The 21,594-nt window shown below is 41.5% G+C and overlaps 1 protein-coding gene across 10 annotated transcripts in view; it reads left to right on the top strand.

Annotated features, from left to right (window-relative positions):
• Window positions 1-21,594, top strand: part of SORCS2 (sortilin related VPS10 domain containing receptor 2) — a 929,896-nt gene that overhangs the window by 865,123 nt on the left and 43,179 nt on the right. For all 10 annotated transcript variants that reach the window (XR_012904391.1, XM_075930787.1, XM_075930782.1 and 7 more), the window contains 2 exons: window positions 5,911-6,002; window positions 7,328-7,435. Coding sequence is in view for 9 of the 10 variants with exons in the window: in XM_075930787.1 (XP_075786902.1) it covers window positions 5,911-6,002; window positions 7,328-7,435 (200 nt within the window). In the remaining variant the exon portion in view is untranslated. The remainder of the gene's footprint in view (window positions 1-5,910; window positions 6,003-7,327; window positions 7,436-21,594) is intronic.

Below are 21,594 nucleotides of genomic sequence, written 5' to 3' on the forward strand. Positions count from 1 at the left end.
GAGGGAGAGGGGAAGAGAGAGGCTGGGAGAGGGGAGGGCAACTAAAATGATCAGGGGTTGGGAACAGATCCCATATGAAGAGAGGCTAAAGAGACTGGGACTTTTCAGCTTAGAAAAGAGGAGACAGAGGGGGGACAGGATAGAGGTCTCTAAAAGCATGAGTGGGGTGGAGAGGGTGCATACAGAAAAGTTCTTCATTAGTTCCCATAAAGAAGGACTAGAGGACACCAAAGGAAAGGAATGGGTAGCAGGCTTCAAACTAGTAACAGAAAGTTGTTCTTCACAAAGCAAAGAGTCAACCTGTGGAACTCCTTGCTGCAGGAGGCTGTGAAGGCTAGAACTAGAACAGAGTTTAAAGGGAAGTGAGATCAAGTCATGGAGGCTGGGTCCATGGAGTGCTATTAGCCAGGGGGTAGGAGTGGTGTCCCTGCCCAAGGTTTGTGGAAGGCTGGAGAGGGATGGCACGAGACAAATGGCTTTGTCACTGCCTTCGGTCCATCCCCTCCAGGGTCCCTAGGGTTGGCCGCTGTCGGCAGACAGGCTACTGGGCTAGATGGACCTTTGGTCTGACCCAGGACGGCCATTGTAAGCTCAGGGCTCAGGGTCGGGAGTCTCACTGGACCCCCTAGATTCTCTTGCACACCTGCTCCTGGGTGGCTAGGGCAGGAGAGCTGCCAGCCTGGACGGCCACTTCCCTGTGCCTAGTGCAGAGATCGTGGACAAGGTCCACGATGTCTGCACTAGCCCAGGCGGGTGCCCGCCTCTTGCGGTCCCGGGCAAGCTCCCGGGAGCCGCCAGCCTGGTCCCGGGAAGAGGGGGAGGGCTGGGGGGCATCGGGTGGGTGGCTCGATCCGTGCCAGGTGCAGGGTCTGCTGGCTGGGTGCTGGCAGGCTTGCACCTGGCACGGGCACCGTAGCCAGCCCGTGCCCCTTTAAGAGGTCCGGGGCCAGGAGGGGGGCAATAGAATTTCCCTGGTGTTGGCCAGAGTGGCCACCGGGGAAACCTGGGGAGGTCTAGCCTCTCACTAGTTCCAATTAAGGGGCTACACACCCCTTAATTCGAACTAGCTAGTTCGAACTAGGCTTAATCGTACTAACGGAGCGCTAGTATAGCGCCTATGAAAGTTAGTTCGAACTAAGTTTGTAGTGTAGTCATACCCTCATTGACTTCAGTGAAGCCGAATTTTACCTTCTATGTTTAAACTATAGGGAATCTTATAAGTTATATGAATTATTGAACATGCATATTATAGGCCCAGATCAAAAGTCCTTCCTTGATCTGCAGTCATAAAGGCTATGTCTAGAATGCAAAGAAAAGTCGAAAAAAGGTATGCAAATTGCAAACCGCAATTTGTGTATCTTTTTCCGCTTATTTTCGTAAAAACCTCCTCACTCAGAACATCCCTTCTTCCTCATACAATGAAGAATATAGGGATGCAAAAGAATGTGCCCACTTTTTCAGAAATTGTTCCAAAAAAGCGGACGTGTACCTTGGATGTGGCATAGCTTTTCCGAGATAACCCTGGTATCCCAGAAAAGCTCTACAGTGTAGACATAGCCAGACTGAATAGAGACTTTAGAACTAAGCCCTAAGGACTTGAACTAATGCCCACTGAATTCATTGGCAGTCTTTTTACTGACTTCAGTAACTTTTGAATCAGTACTCGTTCTGATATTCTTCCATAGATATTCACTCAATAATGTTCCTGTTTCTAATTAAGATCTTGTTTATTGCTATGAATTCCAGTCCATTTTTATAGAGAGTATTTACACCAAAAATAGATACAAAAAGAATAGGTGAAATTAAACAAGTAACCAGTATCAGCAGAATGGAATCACAGCTTTAAGTAGAATATAGTGTAAAATTGTGCTACTCAACCTGTACAAACTAGAGCTGTATTGCCAGTTTGTCCAGGGCCAGAGAAATTCACCTAATTTGGATAAAATCATACAGATATCAGTTTCCCTTTTTCTTCAGTATGGAGGTATAGCTCTTGGAGGACTATGCATCCGAGCATATACTGTTTCACTCTCCTTTGAGTGATTTTTTATGTTCATTTCATTGTAAGTGTGTGTGCTCACCACATGCACTAGTGCCAGAAGTTTTTCCCTTAGTGGTATCCTTACGTGCTTGGTTCTGTTGTCCTCTGGAGTGGAATGTGTATGTGCCTGTAGAAGGGGTGTCACTGTCCCCCCATTCCCTTAGTTCCTTCATACCACCAGCAGTGGTGCTGGAATGTCTCCTTGCCTCAGCAAGTTTTCCTTCTCAGCTGTGCCTAATTGTATCTAATTCTTTAAAAGTTTGTATAGAAACTTTCTAAGAGCTAAGATACAAGATATTCACAATTAGGCACAGTTGAGAAGGAGATCTTACTGGTCTCCTACAGATACAACTGAGGGGAAAAACTTCTTGCACCAGTGCATCTGGCAAGTACTTTAATTTGAACAGAAGTTTAGAGAAAGTTTGGAGTGGAATCCAAACTTTGCTTATCTGATTGCAACTGGTTTGATCCTTTTGAAGTGCATCTAAAATTAGTGTCTATCCATTACTGAATTGTCTAAAATATGCAGCTGTATGTAATAAGTGGACAGGTCTATACATTTTTCATATCTGGTGTAGATCTGTAAATGGAAGACAGCCAACAGGATTCTTGAGACTGCAGGATTCCTTTTTAAATATGTTCTTATTAGGTGAGAGAAAGACATGCAGCCAAGGTCCTAGCTGGGGTCTTCCTGCTTTATTAATGCTTCCTCATTCCTTGGACTGAATGCGAATGTGCTTGGGGGTTAAGGGTTTTCTTCTACAGTTCATTCTATCACGGATATGGCTTCAAAATGAGTAAAGAGAAGCTTTTAGCGTTGTTAGTTCTCATTCTTGAAGGCAAAGTAAAGCAAACGTCTCATTCACTTTCCTTTGTCAAGTAGTATAAGGGGTAGAAAGTATGTGTGTTAATTTTCAAGGAGTGTGTATTAATACTCACTTTATCTCCTACTGCTATGTTAAATGAAGTTTGGCAGACAGCTGAAGGCAGCAGACATTTTCTTATGACAAATATCAGCTATAGAGAGGAAAAGATACTTATATATTTAGTGCTTCTAGTGATTCAGACAAAGCTTTTGCCTTTTTTTTCTTTTCGTTCCTCATTCTTTCATTATTTATTTCAGCTTTGGGCTTTCAAGGGATTATTTTAATTTTCTTCATATATAGTCTCCATTAACCATAGGTATTGTTTATAGAAATTGCTACTAAAAACTCTGCACTGACCTACAGCTGGACCACGATAGTGTGTGAGAGAGCTAATATTTCCCTATGCTTAAAATTGGAAATAACTGTGTATGTCACATACCATTGCATATTAACTTGATAAATATTACTTTGTATCAAATCCTAAAAGTCAAATCCTAGAGAGGAAAATAGAAAGGAGCATAAACTCTATCAAATTAAGTGTAAAAATATATAAATATAAATTAATAGCATTTTTTTAAAAGTACGCTAGAAGCAGGAAGCCTGCTAAACAACCAGTGGGGCCCTTGGATGATTGAGATGCTAAAGGAGCACTCAAAGATGATAAAGTCATTGCAGAGAAGCTTAATGAATTCTTTGCTTCAGTATTCACAGCTGAGGATGTTAGGATGTTAGACTCCCAAACCTAAGCCATTCTTTTTAGGTGACAAATATGAGGAATTGTCCCAGATTGAGGTGTCATTAGAGAAGGTTTTTGAACAAATTAATAAACTTAACCGTTACACGTCACCAGGACCAGATGGCATTCACCCAAGAGTTCTGAAAGAACTCAAATGTGAAATTGCAGAACCATTAACTGTGGTTTGTAACCTATCTTTTAAATCAGCTTCAGTACCTAATGACTGGAAGATAGCTAATGTAACGCCAATATTTTAAAAGGGTTCCAGAGGTGATCCTGGCAATTACAGACCGGTAAGTCTAACATCAGTACCAGGCAAATCGGTTGAAACTATAGTAAAGAATAAAATTGTCAGACACATAGATGAATATAATTTGTTGGGAGAAAGTCAACATAGTTTCTGTAAAGGGTAATCATGCCTTACTAATCTGCTAGAGTCCTTTAAGGGGGTCAACAAACATGTGGACAAAGGGGATCCAGTGGATATAGTATACTTAGATTTCTAGAAAGCCTTTGACAAGGTCCCTCATCAAAGTATCTTAAATAAAGTAAGTTGTTATGGGATAAGAGGGAAGGTCCTTTCATGGATTGATAACTGGTTAAAAGACAGGAAACAAAGGGGAGGAATAAATGATAAGTTTTCAGAATGAAGAGAGGTAACTAGTGGTGTTCCCCAAGAGACTGTCCTGGGACCAATCCTATTTAATTCATTTATAAATCATCTGGAGAAAGGGGTAAATAGTGAGGTAGCAAAATTTGCAGATGATACCAAACTGCTCGAGATAGCTAATACCAAAGTAGACTGTGAAGAGCTTCAAAAGATCTCACAAAACTAAATGATTGGGCAACAAAGTGGGAAATGAAATTTCATGTTGATAAATATAAAGTAATGCACACTGAAGAAAATAATCCAACTATATATACAATACGATGGGGACTTAATTTCGCTACAGCTACTCAAGAGAGAGATCTTGGAGTCATTGTGGATAGTTCTCTGAAAACATACTCAGTGTCATTTGAAAAAGAAAAGACAATTGCCTGTTCCGTAACTAGTGTTCTCTGAAATGTGTTGCTCAGTTCAAGTCCAAAACTGGCCCTTCTTTCCCACTGGCAAAGTTTCCAGCAAGAAGGAACTGAGAGTGGGGGAGCACTTGGCACCCCGTATACCATGCCATGGAGGTGCCAATCCAAGGGTCTCCCGAGCCACTCCCCCATTGCTAGTCCTGAGGGAAAAATTTCCAGCACCAGTGGACACGATGAGCACACATTCCTAATGTAGAATGGACATGATCAACACATCTTGAAGAACACCAGTTATGGACCATGTAACTGTCTTTTTATCACCATATCTTAGTTGTGATTCATTACTTGTATCACCAAGCCAATGTCACATATATCCTGAGCGTTAAAAAGTTATAAAGTGACTGCATTGTTAAACTGCGCAGGTTCAATAGTTAGACAAACTGAGTATCGATAGCAGCTTTTTATCCTGAAAAAATATAAAATTTACATCATGTTCTGTATAGTTTGAAGACTATGCTAGAACAGTGTATCCCAACTGGTGCTCCGCAAAGTGAAAGTAACGGTTCCGCGAGAATGCAGCACTCCCTTGCCCCCTCTGAAAGAGACAGTCTGTTTTGTGGGGGGCGGGGGGGGGGGTGAGAGTTTCTTTGCTTGACCAATTCTGGTGGGTCTTTTTTTTTTTTTTTTTTTTGGCCTGGTAACCCTAGGGGTTCCTTGAAATTCTTTTAAGCTGAAAAGGGTTCTGTGGCCAAATAAAATTGGGAAACACTGTGTTAGAATCTCAAAGGCAGAAATAACTTTTTTGTTTTTCTTAGAATTATATTTCAAGGCATGCTATTTTGCAAGATATATAGAATATGAAAAATACACTAAGATAATAGTTCACGAAAAATATATATAGTAGAAAAGAATGAAAAATGTGTGTTATTAAAGGCACAAGTCTGGGCTCAGCTCACCTACAGATAGTTTTGTTTGACTGTGATTTGAATCTGAATATTTCCCAGTTCACCAGCATAAATATCTTTTCCTTCAGAACCTAGAGAACTCGATCCACATAGTAAAAACTGTCTTGTAATAAATGTGTATAATGTAGGAATAACACTAATCATGTACTTTTGAATTTATTTTGAAAAGCAGGCTGTTAGAAAGTTATAACTTGACAAGTATTTTAATAATGTTTTGATGATGTATTTTATTTTTATCCAATCCAGACATCTGCTTGGTCTTTTTTATCTGTTTTCTAGGTCTTTGAAGAAGAACATCACATCTTATATCTGGACCATGGTGGAGTCATTGTGGCCATCAAAGACACTTCTATCCCTCTGAAAATACTCAAGTAATGCTGCAGTCAGTTATAGTAGGGTTATTATTTTCAAGACCTCAATCGTACTTCAGAGTTAATCAGTAATGAGCTTTTCAGTAAGTTTGTGTAAGAAATCCAGGTGGAGCCATTTTAATTTAACATTCATTAAACCAACAAAATGCAGGTGGACATTTTATTAAAGGATTCCTAGTAGAGTTGTTGGCAAAGTAGTTTGCTACATGATTAATGGTAACATTTGTTTTGCATCAGGCTAGTACTGTTCATTCAAAAGCTTCCCAGTGTGGACTGCAGTAGCCTAAAGTTTATTCACTGCTAAAATCAAGTAACTATTTTAACTCCATACTATTTTAACTCCATACTCTAATATGTAGAGTATGAAGGTTGGAGTAATAAATAAACATATAGCTACAGGATGGATTTAGGTATAGGCAGTATACAATTGCCCACATTAATTTTGAAATAGTATGCAGGGCTATCACCTCTAGAATTATGAAAAGAGTAATGTATGTGTACTGAATACAAGTGATCAATGCTTCAGTTTTACGTAATATATGATACGTATATGATACGTATATGAAATATGGGAAAGCAAAGAGGGTGGGTTTTTTGTTATTTAGAGGGGGATTGTTTCTGTTTTCCTTTCTTTTTATAAAGGAAATAGTGGAGTGTCACACTAATTTCATATACCCTGAAACACACACATATATTGACTGGAGAGAGAGAGAGAGAGAGTAATGTTTGCATGTTAATGCATTCAAGCACTTTGCGGGGGGAAGGCATAGTCAGAACATTGATCTATTTTGTTTTAATTCAAAGTCAGTTTACATACAACATTTGATAAGATATACACAATACAATCCTTTAGAAACTACTTGATCAGATGACTGAATTTGTGAAGGGTCAAAGTTTGGCTGGCTTCTTTTTTCTCACTGTCTGAGTTTTAGTAACTGAGCAGTTTTGTCTAATCATGTTTCACTACATACTGTTTGTCAAGTTTAAATAAAATACAACTGGGTAAAATTAAATCACTTAACAAGCTCTGGACATATGGCAAGACCATACCGTGACAAACCTCAGTGCTGAGGACATCCAGCAATATTGCCAGTTTAACAGACATCTTTTAATGGAGATGCTGAGTTGCAGGGCATGTTGGGGAAGGAAGAGTCACATTTAATTTGCTACATTAAGTAGGCAAAGAATTCACAATTTTTGCCATTGTGTATTGATGATCCTGAGTCTTTTGGTACAATGCTCTTGTAATTTTATCCAACATAACACAGTAATGATGATATTTCTTTAAGAGCTGCAATGAATGGAAGATCTTTCTCTCTTTAAAGGTTCAGCATAGATGAAGGTCAGACCTGGAGTACGCATAATTTCACCAGTACATCAGTTTTTGTAGATGGGCTACTCAGTGAACCTGGAGACGAGACATTAGTCATGACGTAAGTGTCTGTTTATTTAGGCTACTCTACAGCAGTATACTTAAGCATGGCTTAAGTTTAAACAGGTAAGTACTGTAGTCCCTGCAGCACGGGCTTTAGTGTCTTTCAAGCATGTGGACTTTCACCATGACCAGGTCAGAACAACACTAACAAGCTGCCTGTCCTTGAAATTATCTGAGTCAAGTATTTTATTTTTAAATATGAAACGTGATTTATAGTTTGTTTTTTCAAACTCATGACTTAGGATGGTGAACAATTATGGGCATAAATGGATCTCTGAAAATAGTTCTTTCAAATTATCTTTCTCTGTTTTTTGCAGACTCTAAGGTGTTCAATAATAATAGGTTTCTCACTTTTTCTGTTATAGAAATTGTCTGCACAGTGTAAACCAATATGCTGTTGTCTTAGTAACTTAGCCTTGTAATAAATTATGTCTAACCAAACATCCTGTAAAAATACATTCTCCCCACTTCTCTGTAGTTTTTGTGCTGAATCCTATAATAGAAAGTACTGTAAATATGGACCTGAGCTGCAAAGTTTGGTTTTGTATATGCACTTTCCTAATATAGTCCCAAATTCTAATATTACTGAACAATCAGAGCCTAAAAAAAAAAAAGCCCAGTCAGTGCCTCTATCATTATGTTGATTAGAGGTGGGGGAGAGGGGCTTCAATTGCAATTGCATATATTTGGAAGCTGTTTTGGATTGGCACAGTCCCAATCACTAGTTAAGGGTAGTGACAGGGCCCCCATATGGGCCCTGGAAAGTAGAGATTGGCCCGAATACAGTGTGTCCCTGACATACATCCTATCAAAGGGAGGCTGAAAATGGAACTCCACACACTGCTGTGTCAGCAGCTCTTTGCTGGCTGGGGAGTCAATCTACACACTTGGGCTGTGTCTACATTGGCATCCCTTTCCGGAAAAGGGATGCTAATGAGACACATCGCAATTGCAAATCCGCGGGGGATTTAAATATCCCCCACGGCATTTGCATTTACATGGCTGCCGCTTTTTTCCGGCTTGGGGATAAGTCAGAGAAAAGCACCAGTCTAGATGTGATTCTCCGGAAAATAAGCCCTTTTCTGGAGGATTTCTTATTCCTACTTGAAAGTAGGAATAAGAGATCCTCCGGAAAAGGGCTTATTTTCCGGAGAATCACGTCTAGACTGGCGCTTTTCTCCGGCTTATCTCCAAGCTGGAAAAAAGCGGCAGCCATGTAAATGCAAATCCCGCAGGGGATATTTAAATTCCCCGTGGATTTTGCTATTCCGACGTGCTACATTAGCATCCCTTTTCCGGAAGGGATGCCAGTGTAGACACAGCCCTGGAGCTGTTTCCATGCACTTTAACACCCCTTCTCAGCACCAGCGTGACATAATGGGAATGCAGCACAGAAGCAAATTGGACCCACTGTAATTGGAGCAGATTCATCCTGTTGAAATCATCAATGATGAATTTAGTCTGTTGTCATCTCCCTTTACTTCTACTCCCAAAAGCAGGTCTCGTGATGTCTTGTACTTTCTGATCTGGAAGGATATTGAAGCTTTCTCTGTTAAATCTTCCTGGGATTTTTCTCCTCTCCCAATCTTTATGCCTTCTGTAAGTGGTGAAGGATGAGGCTGTGACAGGTAGGACACCTCCCCGTTCAGGATGCTGCCTGATGTACTGGGGTTTCACTGGCTATGTCTACACTGCTGGCTTTTGCTGGCAGAGAGTATGCAAATGAAGCGCTGATTAACATTTTGTCACACTTAATTTGCATAATCTATTCAAGCTGTTTTTTCACAAGGGGCTTTTGTGCAAAAACAAGCAGTTGTGGACATTTCCTTTTTGCGCAAAACCCCTTTCTGTGCAAGATCCTTATCCCTCTCTGAGAGAGAGATAAGGATCTTGTGCAAAAAGGAAACGTCCACACTGCTTGTTTTTGCGCAAAAATCCCTTGCGCAAAAACAGCTCAAATAGATTATGCAAATGAAGCACAACAAAATGCTAATCAGCGCTTCATTTGCATACTCTCTGCCAGCAAAAGCCAGCAGTGTAGACAAAGCCACTGAGACTCTTCTGGTCCACCAGCCTGATTCCCTCTCCCTGTTTTGCTGAATTAGGTCTTTTGAAGCACACACACAGAGGTAGAGTCACATCCACCTGCAAACACTGGCTGAACTCAGCTGTGTGAGAGGACGCACGTGCACACCCCTTTTAGAAGATACCCCCTAAATAATACTGCCTTGCACTGCATCAAAAAATCTGCAGAGCTCATAAAAATATGCCCCAGTTAGAAATTGCACGAACTGGGTTTAATAATAAGCAAAACAACATTATTAACTATAAAAGGCAGATTTTAAGTGACAAAGGGATAGCAAACAGAACAAAGCAAATTACTGAGTGAGTGAAAGAAAACACACAAACTAAGTTTGAGTCACTAAAAAAATTGGCCACCAATAAGAATTTAACACCATAAATGTTGTTACAAGCTGATTACAGACAGGCTTCAAAACCAGTTGCACTGGCATGCAGCTTGGAACTTCAGGTATTCTTACTCATAAGATGGATGCCCTTCCAGTCTGGGCTCAGCTCTTCTCCCTCCACTTCAGTTATTGCTTCCAGGTCTTTTCCAGTGTCAATTTGTGTGGAGAGGCAGAGGGAAACCCTGATGGGGTCTATCCTCTGCCTTGTATAACTCTTGTATCTAGTGGGAACTCTTTGTCGTCCAGTGAAAAAACATTGGCATTCCAAATGTGTGGGGTCCCCTACCAGGTGACTCAGATCCATGTCCCTGCGGGGCTGTGGCAGCCATTACTCACAGGCTGTCTGGAGCATCCACAGGAAGACTAAGCCCTTTCACGGCCCATTGTTTTTGCTAATAGGACATCTTGGCTTTTCATTATTGTATCTGAAGGACTAGTTGGGGGTGAAACCCAACATAGCGTATTTGAAATATGGTCAATATTTCTAACTTCAGATACAGAAATGATACAGGCATGCAAGCTGGATTCAGAGTCAAGCTTGGTTCTTTCTTTCTGAGGCATTGAACTAGTGATTAATCCCAGAATTAAAGTTTTATTTGTTTGTGATGAGAGGATTTCCTCTAGGACACATCCAGTTTGGTCCTGTGTTCTACCACAGCCAAACTCGTCAACTGGGAGAGGGGAGAAGACAGAGGACAGAAGGGGGGCAGTTGCCCCAGGGCCCGGTGATTCAGTAGGACTCGGGGCTTCCAGCTGCTGCAGCAGCCAGGACCCTAGGCCCTTTAAATCACCAACAGTGCTAGGCGGCATGCTGTGGACATCCCTGAGGGGCTGGTGGAGGGAGGCTAGTCCCAGCCTCCTGCTTCTGCCTACCCTTTCTGAGAGCATGAAGCCAACTCCCTCCCGCTTGCCCAAGGTCTGGCAATTCTGTTGGATCCCCTGACCACATCTAATTAGTATGAATATTTCAATTGACATAATATGAGAGAATGCCAGAAAGTGAGATGAAGGGACTGAACAGGCTGCCTTCCCAGGAGTCCCAGCCTCTACACGTGTTGGTAGGAAGGGAACCATGCCGCTCTATCGCTGGACACCTTCATCCCTTGCGTCAACAAAAACAACCACAGCAACTACTACCAACAAAAAAATAAATAATATATATATAAATAAATTTTCCCCCAATAAGGGAGGGCCAAAAACCTCATTAAATCCATAAGGGACTTTGCTATTGTTAATGTTACTGATTTTATGACAGGCACACAGATACTGCAGGGATGGGTAGCAATATAAAGCTCTAAAACAGAAACGTGTGTGAGAATATAGATTTACCCAGCTTTGCTCGAGTCCTTAATTAATTTGGGGAGTTTCTCGAAAATAAAATGAAAATGTACATGCTTCATTTAAATGATTGCTTGGGGTGGGTTTGGGGATGAGGGTACAATATGCAGGCTGTCCCAGGGAGAGAGGACTACCTCAGCCCTCCCTCACCACAGCAGCTTGGGGCCAGGCAAGAAACACTTCTCCATGGCTGCTATAGCTGCAGTGGGCATAGTCGGGGAAGGGTTGCATGTCCCCCAGCTGGGGTAGGTCCAGGTTTCTCTGCCCCCTATGTTTCCCAGCCAGAGTGAATAATGAAGCAAACTGTGTACTTTTCCCTCACTCCTGACAAAGGGGAACAGCCAGCAGTGTTTCTGTACCTTCCCTAATGAGTGCCTGTGGAGTGGGCAGCATGAGGCTGGGGCAGACCTGAATAAAAGGGTATACCACTAGCCAGCCCCTTTCACCTGCCTCGTGATTCTGTCTCTCTTTCTTATAATTTCATGAGAAGCAATCCCTTTCCAGGCACATTCCATTTTCCTGACACAACCAAACCCTTACATTGCTTTAAGTTATGATAAGAGGAAGCTGTATACCAAATTTGGTCATCCTAGCTCTTACCATTGAGAAGGAGTTCTTGAACAACAAGTCAGACAGACACACAGACAAACTCTCTCAAATATATAGTAGATTATACTGATATAATTTCACATGACATTTTGCATCTGGTTGTGGTTTAATATACACAATGGAAAGCGTGTTCAGTTATTTCTTTCTTAGCATTTTGTGTATCTTTCTGTGAAATCAGTAACTCATTGCTATACAATGTTTTTTCCCACTGTGTTTGTCACTTTCTGAGAATGGAAACAACTACTCCATTTGTTATTTCTTAGCTTTTACACTTGCCTGAAATTGTTTGGCTAACATGCCCTTGGAAAACCTAGCATGTTCTATTTCAGAATCTCTTATTGATTTTGTATCTCGTTTGATCTACAGAGATAGACCATCACTCTCACATAAGTTCTTATCCAAGTAATTGTTGGCACTTTCTGTGGGATGATCCACACACAGCATTGTGAGAACTACTCACACATATTATCTGTGTCAAATATGATGGAAACAACTGAACATAATTGCTTGATTGGCTTAATTTAACATTTCTCATTTGAAACATTTCGTGGTAGTTATTCAGGAGTGATTACAAGAGATTTTCCTCTTGTTCATGCAAATTATGGTGATCATTTGGGCAGTTATTTTCATATCATAAGGACAACTGCATTTCCATCAGATTTATGCCACTTTGCTTTTGTTAATCTGTACATTGGTGGTCTCCAACCTTTTTAAGCACAAGGTCACTTTTTGAATTTAAGTCAGTCCAGGATCTACCTCAAACCCACATACTCCTGCCCCCCCCCTTTCTCCGAGGCTCTGCCTTTGCCCCACCTCTTTGCTGAGGCTCCACCCTTCTTTCTCTTTGAAGATGGGGTACAGGGGAGGGGGACAGAGCCACCTGTCTCTGTCTCCCCCATCCTGCGCAGCAAAAAGGAGGCTCCCAGGGGACTGTTCTGAGGCTCTGGGAAGGAGCAACAGGGCAGTGGGAGGAGGGGCAGTTGATGTGCTGGCACTTGATAGCCTCCCAGCCGAACCAGTCAGGATCACCTGTCAGAGGCGCCAAGATCTACTGGTAGATCCTGATCGACTGGTTGGTGACCACTACTGTATATAATAGCTTTATGGGGCATTACAAATCCTCTAAAACATGCAACATGTTAAAAATAGGCTCTCCAAAGTATTTAAATTACCTATAGCTCTTCTCTAAGATTATATAAATGTAGGTTCATGAGCAAAGTTATCATTGTATTCCAAAGTATGGAATTTGGAATTGGATTCTGATACCTTTATTGACATTTAGTAGCATCATACTCCACAAGCTGTCCCATTGAAGTCACTGGAAATGAAGTAAGTTACTGTTCAAAGTGAGTAGGACTACCACCATCTGATCCTTGGAAGATTTGAAACACTGTACCATATTCACCAATTTTGATTAAATTGGAGGTTCTCTCCCTCCTCCCCCTAGCCTCTCCCCCCTCCCCTTGCATGCTCTCGCTTGCACACTGTTGTTTTGCTTGATTTCATGTCAAAAACCTATTGCACTTCCTGACTAGGGGCATAGCTATGTGCAACTGGAGATGTGATTGCAGCTCAGATAGGTGTACCTGCTCTAACTTCAGTTTAGCAAGTGTGGTTGAAGTGGGTAAGGAATATGAGTGTGTAAATAGAATAGCTGCACCTCAGCAGCTTCACTGTGACTTTTAACTCTGGTAGTTAGGTTAAATCTAGCACAGGTATGCCTTTACAAGCTGCAGTTGTACTTTCAATTGCTGTGTGGACATACCTTTAGTGTAAGTTATTCAAAGCCTCCTTTTAAAACTTCACACTTCTGGGGTCGATGATTGGGGTTTTTTATAGTAACTTGCTTCTTCTGAGAAATGTCATCCATGGATATACTTTTCTGTAGAAAAATATCGTCCACCTCTACTATGGTTTGAGACAGAGACTGAGATTCTGTTCCGAAGTCAAAGTAGTACTTAGTAATAACCATGGCACTGATAGAAAACTGATTATAGTATCTTCATCATGAGGGATCCCCAAAGCACATTACACATTAGGGAACTGCTTCTGCACTTCTTACTTGAACAAACTGTAATTATGTTTTGGGGCTTTTACCTCCCTTCCCTCCAAAAAAGAATCAGTAGGAGTTTTGTCCAAGTAAAGCATTTAGGATCACAGTATATATCATATATCATCAGAGATGCATATATCATCAGAGATGTCACCACACTGGTGTTGGAGAGCGATAACCACTGCTAGGTGAGGAATAAAACAGTATTTGCGTGGAGGGTACATTTTTGGTTAAGCCTTCCAGGGAATATCCACATTCCTCCAAAAATGCCAGGGGAACTTTTAGGTATAGACAGAGCAGATATAGAGGTACACTTTTGAGCTACACAGGGTTCTTTAGAAAGAGAGATGTTGGACGAAGCCAACTTTGTGACTTGAGTCTGTATTTTATATCTAAATATTAAAACATGAAATCATCTCTACAGCCATATCCAAAATAGAAATGTAGCTTTTGATGTAGCAAGAAGTTTTAAGCACTGAGAAGTGTGCTGTGGACAGAACATGTACCATAGAGGAATCAACATGCAGTTGTATTATATTAGATTTCTGTAAATAAAGAACTACATTTTATCATTTATTGTCAATCCAGTGAGGCTTTGTAAGGGGGTTTTCTACATTAAATGAAACAAGAACAGTATATTTATTTGAAATTGCACATGCTTTAATACAGTCATTTTCACTTTGTCTTAAGCTCTTAAAAAGTGAAAAGCACAATCTCCTAGTGTTACACTTTACAGTCTATTGCAAAAAAGTCTTTTACTTACTAGCACTGAGTTGAGTGATAGCCCCACTTAGTGGAAAAAGAAGGAATTCTACATGTTTGTGAAATACAACTCTCTTTGAAGAAAACATCTTTCAGTCAGGATGGTTTCAAATCTGTTTTTTTTTAAATAACATAAACACAATATCAATTATTGTATCCCAAAACCTAATTTAGTTAGGATTGCAACATAGCCCTGATATCTGTGGCATCTTTGATACAGCAGGCCTTCAAGACTTGTGGATCCATTTGTTTGGACCAGATGTAGGGATTCCTTAAAAGGAGTTTCCTTACAAGGATTCTATTCCTTCATGTATTGAAGCATCAAGATGTTCAGTATTAGCATCAAGATGTTCATCTTCCTCAACAGTTCCTTGCTGGAGTCTTGTAAAGTTCTATTATGTCACCCTTGATGTTTAACATGATGACATGGTTGCTGAGGTTGGTCATGAGATTTTTGGACTGCAGTACTATCAGAGTGAATATTCAGATTTTCCTCTTTCATTAAACACATGGCTATGTTTAGACTGCAGGCTTCTTTCGAAAGAGGCTCTTTCGAAAGCATCTTTCGAAAGAGCCTCTTTCGAAAGATCGCGTCTAGACTGCAGGCGGATCTTTCGAAAGAGAAATCCGCTTTTTCGAAAGAGAGCACCCAGCGAGTCTGGATGCTCTCTTTCGAAGACGGCCTCTTTACATTGAAGAACGCCTTCTTTCGAAAGAGGAACTTTCGAAAGAAGGTGTTCTTCCTCGTAAATTGAGGTTTACCGCCATCAAAAGAAAAGCCGCGTTCTTTCGAAATAATTTCGAAAGAATGCAGCTTGAGTCTGGACGCAGGGGAAGTTCTTTCGAAAAAAGGCTACTTTTTTCGAAAGAACCCCTGAGTCTGGACACGGCCATAATCGCTAGTGGAAGCAGAAAACAAGCTGGTGTAAGCTTGATTCAGATGAAATAGAGGCAATATCAGTGGGTCATGTATTAGAAATATTTGGAAGAACTGACTAGGTTTGTGACTGCTGCCTATACATAGGGACAGTATTCCCTGTGAACTGAGTGCTTGGGTGGTCACCTAGGAGAGATACAAATGCCTCCCCATTGATAGGCAGTGGGCCCACAGCACCCACAGATGGAAGCTTGTGTTTCTGTTGATGGTGCACATCCACACATGCCTCGGTATACATAAATTTTATTCTGAACACTTATGGAAACAGAGGGAATCCAGTTTAGGGTTCTTAATGGTTCAATTGCCTTTCCCATGTGGTAGCAATACCCCAAAAAGCGGTCTACAAGCTGTAGCCATTCTTTGTGATATGGAACTCTTCACAGTTATCCAAGTCTGTATCACTTTGATGCGTGATGCTACAATGTATCCTGTTTCAGGAGGGCATTCCCCTTTTAGTTCATATCTCCACAAAACAGTGAAGATGGGCTGGGAATTAGGAAACTTGATCTAAAATAAAAATAATTACCTGTTTTATTTAAATCCTACATTTAATTCATTTTATCATCTGTTGCTATAATTGCCTTGGCTACATTATAATGACACCCACCTGATAAGTGAATGTAGCCTGATTGCTATACACTTATTTATATGTTGGAGTCCCAAAAAGGGATTTTATACCTATCATAAAATATATCAAGACTTTGAATAACTGCATAGCTCTAGTGGAAAGTATGGGGTATGTTAGTTAAAAGTTAGCCCATTATGGAAAATATTTTGAGAAATAACTAATGGAAGCCAGATTATTAAATAAAAAGGCAATGGCAGCTGCAAAATGTAATTAGCTTAAATAGTGGTACTTTATGTTCAGTTTCCTCCTGAATTGAGCCTTGTGATGGGGTTAACGCACTGGCCCAGGAGGGGTTAACCAGGCCTGCTTGGCTGAGACGGCCCCTCCCCCACAGTCCTGCTGGGCATGCTCCCACTGTAGGCCTAGTATAAAAGCCAGGGGAGCAGCTCAGTCAAGGCTGACCATGGGAGGGGAAGGAGTTGCTGCTGCTGCTGCTGCTGCTGCTGCTGCTGCTGCTGCTGCTGCTGCTGCTGCTGCTGCTTGAACACAGGAGCAGCTGTAATTGCTGTTGCTGTGGCAAGCAGACACCAGGGAGAGCAACTAACCAGGAGGACACTGGTGGGGAAGACACCAGCTGGCGGACAGGGTAGGAAGTAGCCCAGGGTGGGGAACTGGAGGCCTCCTGGCTAGCTCAGCATGTTTTGGGTGGATTCCCAGCTGAGCCAATGGTGAGAGATACCCACCACTGACAGGGCTCTGAGCTGGGGCCCGGTGGAGAGGGAGGGCCCAGGTCCCCCTCTCCCATTGACCCCCCCCCCCCAGTGGGGAGATGTGCCTGTTGTGAAACTGACTTGGCTGCTGGGCCTTACTGCCTTGTGGACTGGGGTTACTATGGACTAGACTGCTGGGCCTTACTGCCCCACAGACAGGGGTTACTAAAGACTCGGCTGCTGGGCCGTACTGCCCCGTGGACTGGTGGTTACTATAGCCTAGGCTGCTGGCCACACAGACAGGACTCAAGAGACCCTTCTCCCCCCCCGCCCCCGACTTCCCCAGGAGCTGGGTTTCCCACCCTGTGACAAGCCCACATAATTCAGAGTCTGCACCTTCCTAAATGCTTATTGATATTAAACAGCTAGGAATTTCAGTACATTGCATCCATGGAGATATGCAACTCACCTTTCCAAAACACTTCCTCTTTGAAATCTCTAACCTCTCTGTGATGTCTACAAAGTACTATCCATATCTAGGCAGGAGCAGAGCTGAGACACCATCTGATTATATGGTTGCAAACTCACTGTATTATCACCTAATGGGTCTCCTTCTTTGATTATTTCACCTGTGGTAGCTTCTAACAACCTAGATTGTGAACTCTTTGGTTATGGTTTCTTTTTACTGTGGTGTTGTACAGCACCTACCACAATTAAAGGTGAAAGTTTAGGCGAAGGTGAAGTTGAGGACCTAAACTCTTCAGTCATTTAATAATTGTCAGGAAGCAACTAACTTAGAGGTCATTATTATGTAAACCGAGAAGGTAACATTTCTGATAGTACAGTTACCTTCATATGTCTAGCTGGGCAAAAATTTCGTTAAATAACTGTGCATGAAATTGCATTAGTCCCAGAATAATAATTGCTGAGGTATGAAACCATTTAAAATAGTATTTTCCTGAGACGTAAGTTCTCAGACAGTCCAAGGCCCAGCTAATATATTTAATGCAGGAAAGGAAGCCCTGCTATCATGAGCAAATCCCTAATCACGCTTTGCAGCATAATTTATTTGCATGGATGCATTTATTTAAATAAAGACTTTGCAACCATTTTGCAAGTGTTTTAAGCAGGAGTTTCATAGGAGTATAAAAATAGAGCCCAGCCCTTAGAACCTTGGTAAAACTTTAAATCTTTGATAATGTTTTGTGATTAGCACAGCAAATAATGTAATGTTTTTTCTTATGATTCAATCAGAAATCTCAAGGGGAAAAAAGGAAACCAAGTCTAGTGACTGAATAACAGCTCTGGAACTAGGATCCTTTTTTGAATTCTGTCCCATGTTCACTAGGGAACCTTAGGAAAGTTGCTAAACCCATCTATTCATACATTTCTACTTTGTAAACTAAAAATATAATTACTTCCCTGTAACTAGGGGCAAGTCTACTCTAAGGAAAAGTCAATCTAACTATGCAATTTGAGTTATGTTAGTTGTGTAACTGGAGTCGATATAGCTTAGATCTACTTACCATGGGGTCTACATTATGTTGTGTTGACAGGCATCTCCCCTCAATTCCTCTTAGCTCTTCTATTGATTCCAATACTCCACCAGAATGAGAAGAGTATCAGCAGTCAGTATAGTGGGTCTTCACTAGAACCACTACATCAATCCCTGGTGGATTGATCACCACAGAATTGGTTCACCCAGTAGAGCAGATATATCCTAGGGAATATTCTGAGGTGCTTGTGCACATTTACAGAAATAATATACCGTATTTTCCGGCGTATAAGACAACTTTTTATGCTAAAAAACATCCCCCAAAAATCGGGGGTCATCTTATACGCCGGGGCTTTTCTCGCCCCAGAGGACACAGACTGCGGAACCTCGCGGTCCCGCCGCCCGTGTACTCCGGGGCGAGAAAAGCTGCTCCGCGTCTCCCTGGTCTGCAGACCAGGAAGACGCGGAGCAAAGCCGCGGAGGGGCTCCGGCAGCGGGGCAGCCCAGGCGCGCCGCGGCTGTCCCGCTGCCGGCGTCCTCGGAGGCTTTGCTCCCGGTGTCCCTGGTCTGCTGGAGACTGTCCCCAGCAGACCAGGGACACCGGGAGCAAAGCCGGGGAGGCGGAGGGGTGCTGGGGCGCTGCCGGTTGGCCTCTTAAGGGGGGGTAGTCTTATACGGCGAGTATAAGACGAAAACCTATCTTTTAACTAGAAAATTAGGGGGTCGTCTTATACGCCCAGTCGCCTTATACGCCGGAAAATACGGTAGTGTCAGTAAGGTGGTTCAAGATCACGTTGAAAGTGGTGAAGAAATGACAGTATTATTCTTAAGAAGAAATAAGAGTCTTTGCTGTAGAGAAACAGGGATTTGGGGTAATAAAATAGTCTGTTTAATTTCTGTTAAATTAGTTCTCCCTGATTATGAGCCTTATCAGAGACAGAAATAGCGAGAGTCTGTCAAGAACAAAGTTTAAATCAGTTAGCTTAAAAACTACATTAATCCTGTCTTAGCCACCAAATGAGGCAATCAAATTAAAAAATGATGTGCTCATAAATGAACTTGGTACAAATGTATTAAGTTATGACAACTGGAACACTGAATTTAGAATTATGGATCCCAAATTCTAGCAAATAAAAGTAAATGAATTTCTAAGGTAATTGGAATTTCTTTCAAAAATTATTTATCTCAGCACCATCTTTTACAGCTATTACAGAATTGATTTGATGGCTTTGTAATGAAATCCATTTAATCAAGTAGAATGTTTTACTAGCTAATGAATTAATATCATCTTGGTATTTATCTTATAATCATCAGTTACACTGTCTGCACTATTCCATTTTTCCCTCACATGATTTTATTGAAATATTTTGCATGTGAGCAATTAGATTATGATTGCTTTCATGATAGCCAACACCAGATCCTTCAGTTTTGGCCTTTCTTGGGATCCCAAGAATCTCCTCATTTCTTTGTTTTGGAGAAGTCCACTTTAGTTTAGCTCAGGTGTTAGGCATTAATTAAAGGAAACAGGACTCATGGGGCAAAATCTTGAAAGACCTTCAGTAGGATGGAAGCCCATTCATTTATGAATTCTTTTGAAAATCTGGCCCAACATGTCTCTCACCAAGACTGGAATGGTTAGTTTAATTGGTGCTCATTTTCCTCTATAAAATATATGAAGCCATGGATTATTACAGATCAGGTCCTGTGAACCCCAGATGCTTAAGAATGAGGTATACTTTATCATGGGGAATGTGTGTGTGCTGCTTTAGTTAACACTGATCTTAAGTAGATGGAATCAAACCAACCAAGTGTTTGTGAATATTTCCTTGAGCAGGTGGCCTGCTAAGAAGAGATCATAGGTCCTTTTACTCCTATTAGCTAATGAAAATTTTCCTTTAATTCATATCATGGGAGTTTATACTTTTGGTACTGAAGAGAGTGAGATCTGCCCACATTACATGCAATTAAATTATGTAATATATGTAGCCAGTCTATTTACAAACTCACATTTAATTACGGTTTCACTTTCTTCTTTTCGGAATCTGAGTCTTTCTGTCTTTCGGTCTTTCTTTCTTTCACTGTTTTAATAGTTGGACCAATTTCTTTTTGGTAAGAAAGACAATCTTTCAATCTACACAGAGCTCTTCTTCAGGTCTGGAAAAGTACTTAGAATGTAATAGCTGAATATAAGATTCATCATCTAGTTGAGCATAAATAGTTGGCACATACTGTAAGGGGACAGTTCAAGATGAAATGTGTGATAATTACACTCCTGTAATCCAAGGAAAAAGTGAGTTACACATTGTTGTAATAAGCCATGAATCCAGTTTTTTTATTAAGACCATGATTTTTAGTGTCTAGCAAAGGTTTGAATTTTAGCTCCCAGGTTCGTTTTTTGAAACTAATGTGCAGGTTTCCTTGCAGGCTGAGGACTGATAAGTCAGATGTAGAATGATCACCATGAAAACGGTTCACTCACTGGTGATATACGGTGCTTTGTCTTGTATCATTTTTCTGTGTGAGTTCATTCAAAAGTATAGTGATTATCAGGTTTGACGTACATAGTTGTTGATGCATTTACTGTATGGGGTGAGGAATACCATGCTGGACTTTCCTTCAGTGGTACTATTTCAGACAATGATTAATCTGCCTTTCAATGCATGGGATCTGTCTGTACCAGTCCCTAGTACTCCCCAAACACAGGGATAAACTGAGATCTTTACACTTGGGGGGGAGAGGGGAGGGAGAGGGTGTATCCATACTCTACTCTTCTATCAGATCCAGTCCTCAGAAACATCAGTACTCTGGAAGAAAGAATTTAGAGAAACCCATCAGTGGAAATTTCCCCCCTATGTCTACAAGTCAGAACATTCTTCCTTCAATACCAACAGCATCACCAATAGAACATGAGCTGATTTCTGACTGCAGTAATCCGCACCCCCTCTGAGAGAGAACACCCTGGACAGAACTTTTAGAAGACCTTGGAGCCATCCTCACAAGGGGCCCAAAGATGAGCTGCCCCCAAAATGCCCAGAGCTCAGAGAAGTCTATTGCCAGCCCTAAGCATTGGAACCTTGCTCTTTATTATACTTATTGGCACCTGTAGCAGGGCTGACAGCCGCCATGGGCTCTGGGGCGAGGAGTGAGGGGTGGGGCTCAGGGCAGTCACCCAGACTGCTGTGCGCCCTCTCCTCCCCCCTGCCCTCAGAGCTGCACT

The sequence above is a fragment of the Pelodiscus sinensis genome, chromosome 5 (assembly GCF_049634645.1).
Source record: "Pelodiscus sinensis isolate JC-2024 chromosome 5, ASM4963464v1, whole genome shotgun sequence".
NCBI lineage: Eukaryota > Metazoa > Chordata > Testudines > Trionychidae > Pelodiscus > Pelodiscus sinensis.